We start from the raw sequence: 13,984 nt of genomic DNA, 5'->3' as shown, positions 1-13,984 counted from the left end.
TTGGCCGTCCTTCTTGGCCTGAACCCAAAGACATGCTGGAAGGCTTCTATTTACTTCCAAAACACAGGCAACATACATAGACAAGCTACCCTTCCATAGTGCAGTATTGTGTCCCTGTGTCTCCATGAAAATCAGCAATTTACTAAGCAGAACATGTACTTATAGAAGGTCTTTTTGTTTTTTAATGTGTTGCACAGTGTCTTAAGACCACTTTACAGATAAATTTCTGTTTTAAATGCAGGTCAATGAAGCAGCTAAAAGAGGAAAGAAGTTTGTGGGTTTTATAACGCAACATTTTCCTCAAATTAAAGCCTGTAATGGAACAAGCACAGATGGGAGTGCAGAGCTTGAGTCGACACTGGGCAGAAGAAATAGGGAACACAGAAGGAAAAGTTCCGATGATGACTACAAAAACTGGAATGAAAGGTTGCTGTGTGATAACCTGTCTGAGAGTGGGAATGAAGAGGAAATGCAAGCAGATAGTGGACTGTTACAGGATCCAGATTTCCAGTTTGGAAAAGAAGTCAGCCCTGTTAAACCACGAAAAGGAAATGGTAATGAATGCTGTTCGTTTGTGGCAGAAATAAGATAGGTTGTTGAGTTGTTTTAAAAAGGAGTAGGGAAGAACAGCATATTCTATTGTCAAATACTTTTTTTGGAAGCTACATCTTCCTTAAACGCATCCATACTTTTTAGAAACTATCTATATCCTGCTTTATGTATCTGAAGTATGGTGATATTTAGTTTTTAAAAAACAACAACAAAAAAAATGGCCCTGATTCTAAGTGTGGTGCAAACAGGTAGTTGCTTTTTTTGCTTGATAAATGTGTAGCAAACGGGTGGCAGGAAAAACATGATGCAGTTGTTTTTAAAGCCTTTCCAAATACGTTGGCTTTCACCTTGTCTTAATATTGACACTCAACTTGTAAAGAATATCTAAAAATATGCTATAATGATCCCAGTCCTCCTGTCTGTTTTAAAACTGACAATAAAGGGATCCCCTTCCATTCAGAGCTGTAATTTTACGTGCTTCTAGCCAGCTCGCATAGTGTACAGCAAGCAAATCCATTCATAATGGATTCTTTCTGGTTAACGTGCCTTCAAGAAGTATCCTGAAAGAGATTACTTGAACTAACGCACTGACCGTGAAATCAAAGAGGATAATTGTTACAAAATGAATTTACACTAGAGAAAATGAAGCATTGAAAAGTTGCTTAGGAAGGAAAAGTATCATTGAAAAATGTTGTTGCTGTGGTAGAAGATTTAGATGTACAAGAATCTGTAAGATACATAGTGTAGAAGATGCTGCCCGAAACAATGACTTCTGATGCTGAAGCACTAAGCCCTTTTCATTTGCTGGAAGGAAAAGGTGCAAAGAAGGAATCTAGTTTGTGAGAACTAATGTGTCATAGTACTGTATTGAAAGCAAGGCAATGTGAAACTTTCACATAAGATTGCATTTTGATATGTAGTAGGGTCATCTGTGATGTGCCAGAAGTGTTTTAATTGCTCTCAAAGCCAGTCTTTTCACTTTCCTGCTAAAGAGTTAAGCACCCTCTCTAGCTGGTGGGCTGTGAGGATAATGACTCTAAGCACTGAGATAATCAATGTCTCTCTTATTTTTAACACTTCAATTAAAGCAGTTCTTGTACAACATGCTGAGCCTTTATAGCGTGATCCATTAAAGCTTAACTCTTTCCTTACAGCCTTAGTGAGTTTGCTGTCTGTAACAGAATAGAATCTCCCTCTATTTCTTCAGCTTAGAGAGGCTAGCATCTTAACTGGGGTCATCTGAGTTCCTCTGTTTTGGCGTTGTGAATACTTCTGCTTTCTAGAGGGTTGTGTTGATTTAGGCTGCTTGGAAGTTGCAGTAGCAGACATAACATTGGGTTTGGGGTTGTTTGTTGTTTTTTTTTTTTACAATTTTTTTATTTCCCCACAACAGTGACAGTGACATGAGTGTATTTTTATCGTTTATTCCTTCTAGACTACAATTATATAGCTAAGATTTTGTAACTCATCACCAGCGATTACTTAAATACTGTGACCTTCTGAATTTTTATTTTGGATGAATATTTGACCTTTGTGTAATGGCACTATCTTAATGCGTAGGTATCTAGCGCATTTGAGAATATGCAGGTTTTGTTTGTTTTGCATACACTCAAGCACTCATCAGTTTCTGTGTGGAAGACCCCAGGAGGCAACTGATTATACTGGTATTTAAGTCATCTTCAGAAAAGAATGGTAAAAATGAATACTATACTAGGTATCTGTAATATTTAAAAACTTAGAACATGTTTTTTAATCTTCCTCTGCAGTCATTTCAAATATTTATAGCCTTAAGTTCCACGACTGGCAAAAATGAAGTGTATTTCCAGTGGGTTTTCTCTTGAATCTACTGTATTTTCCTCTTTGCAAAATGTGCCTACCTAGAAGGTCCAGTGACAACCCAACTGCAGTATGTTCAAATTTGTGTAGTACCCCACAGCTTACCCTCCTGATACCTCATCTTGTTTGTTCTGGTGTTTAGGGCTCTAGGTGAGTACAGTCACATCAGGAAACAATTTGTAAAACTGTTACTTAGAATTAGAGAAACAAGTTAGAATAGGAAAATGTTTTTATTTGAAAGCTCTGTCTTCTAGGGGTTCATTTTTCTTTTTTTCCCTTTTCTTAGACAAGCTGTATACAGTCTTCAATGTTTTTGATGATGACTCTACCTGCTGGACCTATCATGAAGGCACCTTGTCCATGAAAATAACAAGAAAGGGACCCGTTATCAGTACACTGGAAGCAGACTGGCTAGAACTAACCACATTTTATTACAAACAAGGATTATCTTTAATTGATTCTTTTGTACACTGGGAAACTTCTAAAGGTGAGTACTATCCCGGGGTACCTTGAAGCTTTTACTTATTCATGTAGATCTGATTACTTTGCAAAAAGTAGATCTTATTTTGCATGTTGGTGAAGGGCAACATGTAAACGTGTTTGGATAGTCATAGTAAGTTGGTAGAATTTGATGCCTGAAAAGGAAATAAAATGGTTTTGTGCAGTTATAACTCTGAATAATTGAAACTCACAATTTTCAAAGCATAATAATGAAATAAGCCTTTTTCACTAATTCTTTTTTTAAAAAAGGGAAAGATAATAGGGAAAATCATTAGATACGTGTTTCACTCCTGTTCGTGTTCTGCTGCTGCTCACTTGGAATATTTCTAACGAGATAAAGAAATTTCAGTTTTCATTGCGCTTATTGTACCATTAAGCCTTAAGTCAAAGTAAGACTTCCCACACTTTCTCCTTTCTTCAGCTTTCTGCTGGGCTAAAAATTCTTAGCAGAAGCCTGAACTGTCTCAATTTGTTTGTCCTGCAGTTTCAGATCCAGCATCTTTCTTTAGGTTGTTCTGGTCAAAATTGGACAAAAACACAAAATAGAGAAATCTGCTTTTGCTCTTGCTCTCCACTGTAGGGAGATCCTCCAGCATCTTTTCATGTAGCTGGGAGAGGGAGACACTGGCTGCTCCCTCATTCTTGCGTCCTTCTGCTGAAATGTACAAGATCAGTTAGTACTTAGAAATCGTTACAAATAAAGAGCTTCAGGCTGCAGGATTTTCACTCAGATTTTTTAATTTCTTTGTTCATTCTGTCTGAGTTTGATCTCAGTTTTTCTCCTAGCTACTTCAGAATTCCTAAATGTGATTAAGAGATCTGAATTTGTCTTAAAGTCAGAAATTACAAGAGTTGTAGAAATGGTATTTAGTTAGCACTATACAGTTACTTGAAATTATTACTAAGAAAGTGGCAATACTGTAGTGCTCAGTAAACAGTCCAAGAGAGTCTGACACAGTTGTTTCAGAATTCATTGTCTCTTGTAATAAATATTGTTCAATTAAAAAAAAAAAAGTATGAGATCTTTAGGTTACATTATGTGTGTTCTTCAAAAATCAAATCCTGAAAAAATGAGAGCTTTAATTTTTTTCCTCTCAATAATTTAGCTTTGACTATTACTTGTATTTCTGTTAGCTCAGCAACAAAGTAAATTTAGTACTTGTCAGAATCTATGAAGGAACAAGTGCATCACATCATTATATTTCCATCAAATTGAATTTGTCACCTATTCCCTCTCAAATATCATATTTCATGCACATAAAGAACTTAATGGCACAGTTTGTATTGGCCATCTGTTTGTTCTCTTGCATTATAATTCCCTTCCATTGAAGTCAGAAGAGCCAAGGTTCCTTTGAGGGAGACAAGGTGAGAAATCATTCTGGTAGTTTTCAGTACAGTGGGTTGGTTTTTTTTTTTTTTGGAGCTGGAAAATAACTCTCTGGAGATAAGTTACAATTCCCTATGGATATTTTCAGCAGCTGTTGAAATTAATCATTGCAGCTGTTGTCCAAAAACAGTTTTTGCAGTCTTCTCATTCCCCTGTTGCTGTCTGCTCTTTTCTGTGTGAGTAACTCTCCCAGCTTTAATGCCCAGGTTATGGCTTGCTTAGGGATTTCATGCTGCCTCTTGCAGCAGTTGGTGCTCCTGCTCCAGCCCCACCGAACTGGTGTAGATTTCAGTTGGACACATGGGTGTGACACTTCTTAATTAAACTGAATGTATTTGAAGGCACAGCCCACCATGTGGATGGCATTCTGCAGCTCATCAAGTGTCTGTAACCACAGTAAAAGATTATTTCAGCTGATAAGTTTGCACATGCGTCTACAACCTACTCCTGTAGGTTTATTTTCCTTTTTTTGTTTGTTTGAACAACGTGCAAACAATGTTCATCTACCTGGACTTCTCCAAAGCCTTTGACAGGGTCCCTCACCACATCCTTCTCTCCAAATTCGAGAGGTATGGATTTGAGGGGTGGACTGTTCCGTGGATTCAGAACTGGTTGGCTGGTCGCAGCCAAAGGGTTGTGGTCAGTGGTTCTGTGTCAGGGTGGAGGCCGGTCACGAGTGGTGTCCCCCAAGTCTCAGTCTTAGGACCGGTGCTCTTCAACATCTTTATCAGTGACATAGACGATGGCATCGAGTACACCCTCAGCAAGTTTGCAGATGACACCAAGCTGAGCGGTGCAGTCGATACATTGGAGGGAAGGGAAGCCATCCAGAGGGACCTGGACCAGTGGAGAAGTGGGCCCACGAGAACCTAATGAGGTTCAACAAGGCTAAATGCAAGGTGCTGCACTTGGGCCGGAGCAGTCCCAGGTATTTGTACAGACTGGGCGAAGAACTCCTTGAGAGCAGCCCTGCAGAGACGGACTTGGGGGTCCTGGTGGACGAGAAGCTGGACATGAGCCAGCACCGTGCGCTGGCAGCCTAGAAGGCCAACTATGTTCTGGGCTGCATTAAAAGAGGAGTGGTCAGCAGGGAGAGGGAGGTGGTGGTCCCCCTCTACTCAGCTCTTGTGAGGCCCCATCTGGAGTATTGTGTCCAGGCCTGGGGCCCCGAGAACATGGAAGACGTGGAGCTCTTGGAAAGAGTTCAGAGGAGGGCGACCAAAATGATCAGAGGGCTGGAGCACCTCTCCTATGAGGAAAGGTTGAGGGAACTGGGCTTGTTAAGTTTGGAGAAGAGAAGGCTCCGGGGAGACCTCATTGTGGCCTTCCAGTACTTGACAGGAGCGGGAACGATTGTTCACAAGGGTGGATAGCATTAGGGCAAGGGGGAATTTTAAACTGAGACAGGGGAGATGTAGGTTAGATATTAGGAGGAAGTTTTTCACTCAGAGGGTGGTGACGCACTGGAACAAGTTGCCCAGGGAGCTTGTGGATGCCCCGTCCCTGGAGGTGTTCAAGGCCAGACTGGACGTGGCTCTGGGCAGCTTGGTCTAGTGGTTGGCGACCCTGCACTTAGCAGGGGGGTTGAGACTTGATGATCTTTGAGGTCCTTTTCAACCAGGGCCACTCTATGATTCTGTGATTCTATGATGAACGACAGAAATAAAATTCTAACATGTTATTGGTTGACCATTTTAAGTATCTACCTGAACATCAAAGAAAGGCTGAAGTTCATGAACTAAAGAGATTGAGTATTTATGAATTACCAGGAGCTGTGCAGGCATTCATATGATTGTGCCTGAAGCCATGTATTCAGTACATGCATTGTATTTGGGCCTGTTCTAGAAATAAAACAGCATGTTCAGTATCTTTACAACTGTACGAGAGCTCCATGGGTATGTAAGTATCTAAATAATTGTAATTCAAACTGCATAAGCTGGCTATCTTTGGTACAGCCAAAAATAGGAATAAATATTCTGAACCTTATAGTACGTACATTAACAAGCATGTTAAGAAAAAAAAAAAGGAAAATAAACCTACAGGAGTTCATGGATGACTTGGAAAACTTCTATATCCATCTTGTCCGATTGTAAAGACAGACCAGTTGTATTTCGTAAGTTTTCTTTATTTACTTGTCTATTTTATTTTTTCCTCTGAAGCTTTGACAAAAACAGTCTTCTCTTTCTGTACTTGTGCAGTATTGGAGAGGATTTAAATGTGATATTTCAAGGATTACATAGTTTTCTGTTTTAGTTGAAGGTAGTCAGCTCTCACAGTACAAGTGCACAAGAGGTTTCCTGATCACTGTTAGAGAAGAGCCAGAATGTGAACTAATATTTGATGCACAGCTTTAGTTGGGGGTGACTGTACTGTTAGACTTTCACAAGTAAAGGCAAGGAGGTGTGCTCTCAAACTTCCTTCCCATCAGGAATCCTCCGACAATTACCTCTGTTTCAGGCTTTTCCTGTGCCTATTGACATATTAAAGTAAGTGCAGCTAGACTCTACACTTAATGCTTTGTTTGTCTTTACAGCCTCTCTCACCACACCAAAAGCCACGTTTATTGTCAAGCATACAGTATTGAAGTTGAATAAGGTGCCTGTCTGCTGCAGGGGATATGTTGAATCTGGGAAACTTGAATTCAGACCAGCTTTTGAGAAAATGAAACAGTTCATAGCTCAATCTGTGTAGAAGAAGGAGTTCTGAATAATAAGTTGGCTTACATGCCTCATGAAGTTGTAACTAGATGCAGAAAGAAATTCCAGTTACCTTATATATGGGTTATATAATTTGAGTTGCTAGTTCACTTTAAATTAAAGAATTGTTCAGTGAAAAAATATAAGTGCGTGTGTACGTCTCAGTGAGATTCTGACCTGTAAATCTATTTCAGCTTAAGTTTGTCTTTGTGTTCACAGGTGACCATTTGCCTAAATCTTTAGAAGGATTATTTATCTATGAAGAAGAAGGTTCTGGGGTTCCAGGTTCTAACAGGAAAGGAAATGATGCAATTGTTGTTGAACAATGGACAGTCATTGAGGTAAATTGATGATTATTTAGCAGTGCAGTTTCCTACTTCTATTTTTCTTTTTTTATTTCCTTAGAATTGCTGTACCAGTATTTGATGAACATTTCAGGTTGCTTTCTTTAAGCCACATGGATAAGTTAAACTAGCTTTGAGTCATAAAAATGAAGTCAGGCCTCTGCCCATCATTGATCAATGTGAAGGTGTTCTGGTTAGGTACTCATAATGTTCATACCAATAAATACAACAACCAAATAAAATCTAATTGTTCTAAGTATACATATTTAATACCAAAACAGATAAAATTTCAGCAAGTGCAGCTTCACAGACAACATGCTGAAGTATTCTTAAACAAAAAGCAAGAAAATAGCAAAACCTGTAAGTAATATTAAAAAAAAAAAATTGCTGGTAAATGAATTAAGTAGGGCTTTCGGATGTAGGGCTTTTCTTAGTAAAATTTTACTTTTAAATATGGGGAGATTTATTTTTTTAGTTGCATGTGCTGCTGTAGAGTGGTACAGCAATAAAACTAATATTAAAATAAGATTGTTGATATGAATTAGTAGCATTTAAAGTAATGATTGGAGGATGCTAAGGGCTTGCTTTTAAGACAAGCAGTAATAAATACTTATCTGGAAAGAGATGGCACAAGACTAGAGCCTACAAAAAAAATACAAAGAGGTCTATTGCTAGGGTGGTGCTTGTTACTCAGATCTGAAGTAAGAAACTAAATGTATCAATTGTGAAAACTTTTCTGCTATTTAGGAAGTTTTGTTTTAGGAGTTAATTCAGCAACATGACAGATGTAACAGGAGAGGTGTGCTTTGAATGTCTTGCTGAATCAGGAGTCATATCTACAGTTAATATTCTCCTCTCTGTTCTCCTAATCTTCTGTTGCCTCAGACTTTCCAAATTGCTTTGTTTGAAACATGAAAAATCTTTTCATACCAAACACAACAAATTATCACATTAGAACTAAGAAAGAAGAGTGTTTGTGATTTGTTATGTATAGAAATGCAAATAAAACTGCACAGTGTCTTCACTACTTTTTATAATTATTAATGTAGGGGTGTGAAATTAAAACAGATTACGGACCTTTACTGAACACCTTGGCTGAGTTTGGATGGCTCCTGACCTGTGTCCTGCCTACACCTATTGTACGACATGACAGGTATGCAAAGAGCAGGACGCAGCATTTTGGTGTATATTTGAAGTTACACAGCTTAGAGAATTATCAAGCAATTACTTTATGTACTTAAATATAAAAGCAGGAAATACGGTAGCAGTGTTAACTGCATATAAAACTTGAGAATTGTGTAGCATTATGGTGGATTTTCTTTTACCACACTGTTTGAGGACTACTGACTTCAGTAAGTTTCCAGCTTAGACCGAGAATCCAAAGTGTAAAACGCACTGTTTATATATAAGCTTAAAATATTTTATTTAGTAATCTTTTTATCACACACCCAGCCCTCAGTGATGGGGTTTACTCTTATGCTTCATGTTTAAGCAAGTGTCGAAACGTCTCGCTAACTCGGGGCCTTGGTCAGTGGCTATTTCAGGCTACATAAGTGATTTTGTCACATGACAGTCATTCACTAAATCACAAATTAGGGAGGAGAATATGCTAGTCCAGCAAGTTATTGAGCTGTTTCTCATCTTTAACACAGGCTTTGTTTCATTTTTCATAGAGTACCGAAGTACTGGATTTCAATTTTCTTGTTCTGTTGCTGTAATGTTACTTTAGATTTCTTCAGGGAAACAAATGTTTATATGTGTAGGAAGAGCTAAATAGCAGGCACAGATTCTCTATATTGTTCCAGATTTTTTTCCTTTTTAAAGGAAACAGTAATGTTCCTTTATTCATAATACCAAGCTAAAAAGATGGCAAGCGCATCACTGAACTAAGCTTACGTGGTTGGTTGGGTTTTTTTTTAAGATTGCCAAAGTTCAGGGAAGAAAATAAATGTACTGAGACTTAGCTTGGGACTCATTAAAAACAGCGGAAGGACTGAGTAACTTTAGTAATCTTTGGAGCCAGACCTTACCATATTAAATCAAGACAGCATAAAAAGGATGTGAATGGAAGATTCGAAGAGAGCTGCTCCAAGAACGTGAAATTTTGCTGAAGTGATTTGACATAATTAAATCAACTGACCCATGTGAGAAGCAGGTTCTTCTGATCAGAAAGCAGCTCTTTTGTTTCTCTGTGTGCTTTCTTTTTGTTTGTGTTTATTTTGTTGTTTTTTAATAGTTAATTTTAACCAACTGGATACAAGCAAAGACAGAAGAAATGGAGATAATATATCTGGTGCATTCTGCTATTTTTAAGGGCCACTGTATGCTTTTCTTCTCTTTATAAACTTAGGAAATTCTGAACTTAATTTGCAAAGCTCCCGCTCCAGAGAGAGGTTGTTTTCAGAATATGAAACAAAATTGCAATCTTTTAAATCATTTATTAAAATTAAGCGTTTTAGCTTTGAACATGTGCCTTAAGGTGTGCAAACTGCTGAGCCTGGCTTTCATAAACAGCTGAAACTTCTAGTCAGCCTTAAAGCTTGAGAAGCAGACCTTCAGGATCCAGATGTACTTTTTGAAAGGTCTTGAGTGGACAGTGGGATCGAAAGGTCTTAAGTCACAGGATGTGAGTGAGAGGTTTAAGTCCTCTCCTATGGCACAAGCAGTGTAACCGTACGTATCCCCAAAACGCTCGGAGGGCAGGGGGGAGTCTGTCCTGAGCAGCCATGTTGTAGAGCAAAATGATGCTATTTTGTACCTGGTAGATTGCAGAGTAGTCTGACCTAAATGGTTGTGTAGGTGTGTGCATGAATTGCCTAATACTTGTTGTCTTAATGTGGACTTTGAGATACCTTTAGAAGTATGGTGAATCTGGAGTGTGCCTCTAGTATATCTAATACATGACTATCGCAGTTTCTTTAAAAAAAAACAACAACAAAAAAAACTAAAAGCTCATGAATAAGAATTCCTAATTAGGAATAAAGAATTCTTAAAAGACTCCAAAAAAGAATGTGTTATCCTGATAGTCTGCATACTGATTGGTAAATACTATTTTTAGTCATTGATGTTGGTATTTAAAGAAGAGAAGGAAATTCCTAGATGGTTACTATGTGTCTGATATTAAATATGCCATTACTGTGTTGGTAGATTATCCTAGGAATGTCAGCTAAATTCTGAATAAAGAAGGGTACTTACTGCTGCCAAACAGCTGTTCTTTTCCCAGACTGAGAACTCTGACTTCAAATCCCAGGCTGAATATGAACAGAGTCCAGAGATACTGGACAAACAAAATGAACAATGCATTAGGATGATTTGACAAATTAATGTTTTCACATTTATTTAAAAATGTTTATTTAAAACATTGTGCAAAACATATACTGAAAATTCTATTTAAGAATAAAAGATTTAAGCAGAGCTGCCTCCTCCCTACTTCTATTCACCTACATGTTTTACTTTATCTCTGTCCTACTCTACTCCTAATGTATTGCAAAACTTCCATAATCTCAGATTTCTCTGATCTGTTCCTAGCCGTTAAGCCTGTTGATTGTCTGTGGACAGAAGGTGTGAGCACAGCCTAACAGGTTATTTATTGTGACAGGTTTGTTATGCACAGTGTGTTTCTCTTGGTGGTGGTGGTTGTTTTCTTACGGTTAGGAAAGAGTTGAAAAGTGCCAGGCTCTAAAGTCTATCTCTGTGTAGTTTTGTTGTCTGTCTTCGTGAAAGATGTTCGTCTCCGTAAAATAATGTCCTGTTGCGCGGAGTGTCATGCCACATGCTAGCTGAATGTCATGGATCATGGTCCCATTTCAGGCATGGGCAGGCGCCTGTAGGCCTGTTTGTCCTTTATTTCCCACCTCATGGGCTAAATCTTGCTGGGTACAGGAAATCTTTCCTCGAGAAGTGTGATCTTTGTTGTTAGAGCAATAGTAGATAGCATGCGGAGTTTTCTTTTGTGCCACACTGTTTGAAAAATAAGGACAGTTTTGGAGCATAGGGGTTTGGGTTTTTTTTCTTGGTTAGCAGGCCATAAAACCCATAGAAGTTCATTGTCTTCTGTCAGGGATTCTGTTTTTCCAGGCATATAAGAACTTAGAGCATGAAAAAAAGAATGGGCCAGTGATGCAGTGTTTGTATCTATCTGTATCTTTTGATACTTTTTTTTTTATCAACAAAGCAGACCAAGAAAGAATGGAAGAGATTTAGGGAGCCTCCTGCATTTATATACAGCTGTTACTTACAGTTAGATGTTTTCAAGACAATAATTTGACGATAATTATTCCAAGTTCAGAAGCTATACGGCATGAATAAAATATAAAATGAGCAGTCCTTTTAGAAGTTAAATCTAGCAATTGGGGGAAAAAAAGTGTTAGAAAATATATCGTTGGTATTATAGTGCTACTGCCGTTAAAAAAAAAAAAAAGATGAGATTTTCTAGAACCTCATACGTGATCATGATCTAAAGCAAGAGTTTATTAATAATATCTTTTTTATTAATTTTTGATGGAACAGTTGTGGTTCAAGTCCTGCCAGCCAGGAGCCTTACTGTCCCACGCTGATATCTGTCTTATAACTGGAAGTCCAAATGCAATGGAATTCCAAACGAGTGTGAAAATTTATTTTAGGAAATGCAAATGAAGTGAATTGGTTAAAAAGAATTTATCTTGCCCCTTTTTTTTGTTTTTCAAAGTACGCTGTCTAACCTTAATTGATCCTTATATTAAAAGTTTCTGCATAAAGGTAACAACAGATGTAAAAATCATGGCTGTTGGCGGTCCTATCTAGGTTCAAGTCGGATGATTGTTAGGGATTATTTGAGATACACATAGACAAAGAGAATGGAGTTGCTGCCCAATGAGCATAAGCAGACAAGCAAATTGCTGGTGTTCTAACAAAAGAGTCTCTGTTGCTCTTCATCCCTCGTAAAAGAAGGGACAGGAAAGAGGCTTCAGCAGCCTTACTTTGCAGTGACCTTTATTTCCCCTCACCGATTACTGTAGTCCCTGAAAATGGGCAACACAAACTGTCTGCTAGTGCAGAAAAGCAAGCAGGCAAATACAGTGCAGAAACACTGACTTTGTGGTTATTAGTTTATCATCACAAACAAGTTAATCGAAGTTTTCAAAACGCCCTAATTTAGGAGGCAAAGTGGGAAAGAGGAAATGCGAGGGAAGCAATGGAGTGGCTTGCTCTAAGCATTTTTTCCTCATTTAAATTCTGTGGAAACCCCGCTGTCATTGAGTTCTTTGTGAATTAAGCTCATAGCTACTTTGTCGTGTGCAGCATTTTAATCAGGTCAGACTTAGTTGTTAATTTACTTATTGTCTACTCACCATCGTGTCCTTTCTCTGTTCTAGCAGAACTTGTGCAAGCTGAAGCTTCACATTTGTTTCTTTTAGTTTTCTCTAAAGGAATACAGGACACAGTTGCAAAGTAAGGCATAGGCACCCCCCCCATGGTAGGGACTCTACACAACCTTCTCTCTTAAGAGAGATTTCCCAATTGATATTATCTAAATAGGCACAGCCAGGCAGGGGAAGGTCGCTGGCAGAGTGGAGTAAGTTTGCAGGATTACTGATTTTCTTGTTGTAGCATGAAACTAACACATTCATTTTTTTTCAGTGAATGGAAATAGTGAAGTAGGGATTCTCAGAGGAGAAAACATGTTAAGTTGAAGAAATGAATTAGCTCATTGCCCTACTTCCCTGTTTACACCATAGGCTGTAGTTTATGATAGTTCTCTTTTTTTTCATCTGAGGAAGATATGCAAAGACCTACTGTGGCCTGAGTTCAGCTGCACTGAGAAGATTGTTAGGGGCCAAACACCATTGCAAAGTCATCATAATTCACTATTGATCAACTCAGCACAGCTGGGAATAGTGCTGTTTTGTATATTTTCTCAGAGCTTACTTTGAGGACCTCTGCTAGGGTAGGCTCTTAATAAGTTCTTCCTGATCTCATTGCAACCGTTTTAATCTCTGATTGTTCTTGGAGCGGGTCCTTAGCATGAAATACAAATTCATGCTATCATCCTAGCCCTTGCATAAAACACAGATCAGTTACCTCAACCTTCTGTGTGTGGTTGTTAAGACTGTGACTTACATGGTTGAACTTCAGTATGGGTATTATTTTAGTAGTTCTTTCCATAGTGCTAAGCATAATAATGCAGTCTTATTACTGAGAGGAGAATGGGCAGAATCACAGCTTCCTGAAATGGGCTTCATATGTAGTAATCACTACAAGACTGATTTAAGTAGTTAACATTTTGTGGTTCTTTTCTGCTGATTTTCTTTACCTTAGTTGTGTATCTGTAGTCATTTTCTTTGTGTGCATTAAGAGCTCATTGGCTACTGCCTGGAAGTAGAATTGAGGAGAGTTTATCAAGATACAGTATCTGATATTTAGAAGAGCACTTTTTAAACCTTTCCATCCCAGAGTTCTGGTCTTGCTATTCTTGCACTTATTTAATTTCTGAGGTCTTGCTTTGCAAGACACGTGGTCAATTTGCTGGCCTGTGTTTTTGGTGGAAAGGTGTTGAAACATACGCCTTATATTTTCAAGAGGATGTAAAGAAGGATTGTACCATTACCAGTAGTAAAAGAAGGTAATGTTTTAGAGATATCAACACATGAGTTGGTTTTGAGGAACTCTTTCACCTTTTCCTGTTTCTC

General features: G+C 38.3%; 1 protein-coding gene across 3 annotated transcripts in view; it reads left to right on the top strand.

Annotated features, from left to right (window-relative positions):
• The window catches only part of RFTN2 (raftlin family member 2), a 30,823-nt gene that overhangs the window by 8,372 nt on the left and 8,467 nt on the right, over positions 1 to 13,984 (top strand). For all 3 annotated transcript variants that reach the window (XM_021398060.1, XM_021398059.1, XM_021398061.1), the window contains 4 exons: positions 242 to 554; positions 2,675 to 2,875; positions 7,192 to 7,313; positions 8,366 to 8,469. In XM_021398060.1, the coding sequence (XP_021253735.1) occupies positions 242 to 554; positions 2,675 to 2,875; positions 7,192 to 7,313; positions 8,366 to 8,469 (740 nt within the window). The remainder of the gene's footprint in view (positions 1 to 241; positions 555 to 2,674; positions 2,876 to 7,191; positions 7,314 to 8,365; positions 8,470 to 13,984) is intronic.

This window comes from Numida meleagris, chromosome 5, assembly GCF_002078875.1.
Source record: "Numida meleagris isolate 19003 breed g44 Domestic line chromosome 5, NumMel1.0, whole genome shotgun sequence".
Lineage (NCBI taxonomy): Eukaryota > Metazoa > Chordata > Aves > Galliformes > Numididae > Numida > Numida meleagris.
Note: the sequence above shows the minus strand (reverse complement) of the source record. Positions and strands in the feature narration are given on the sequence as shown.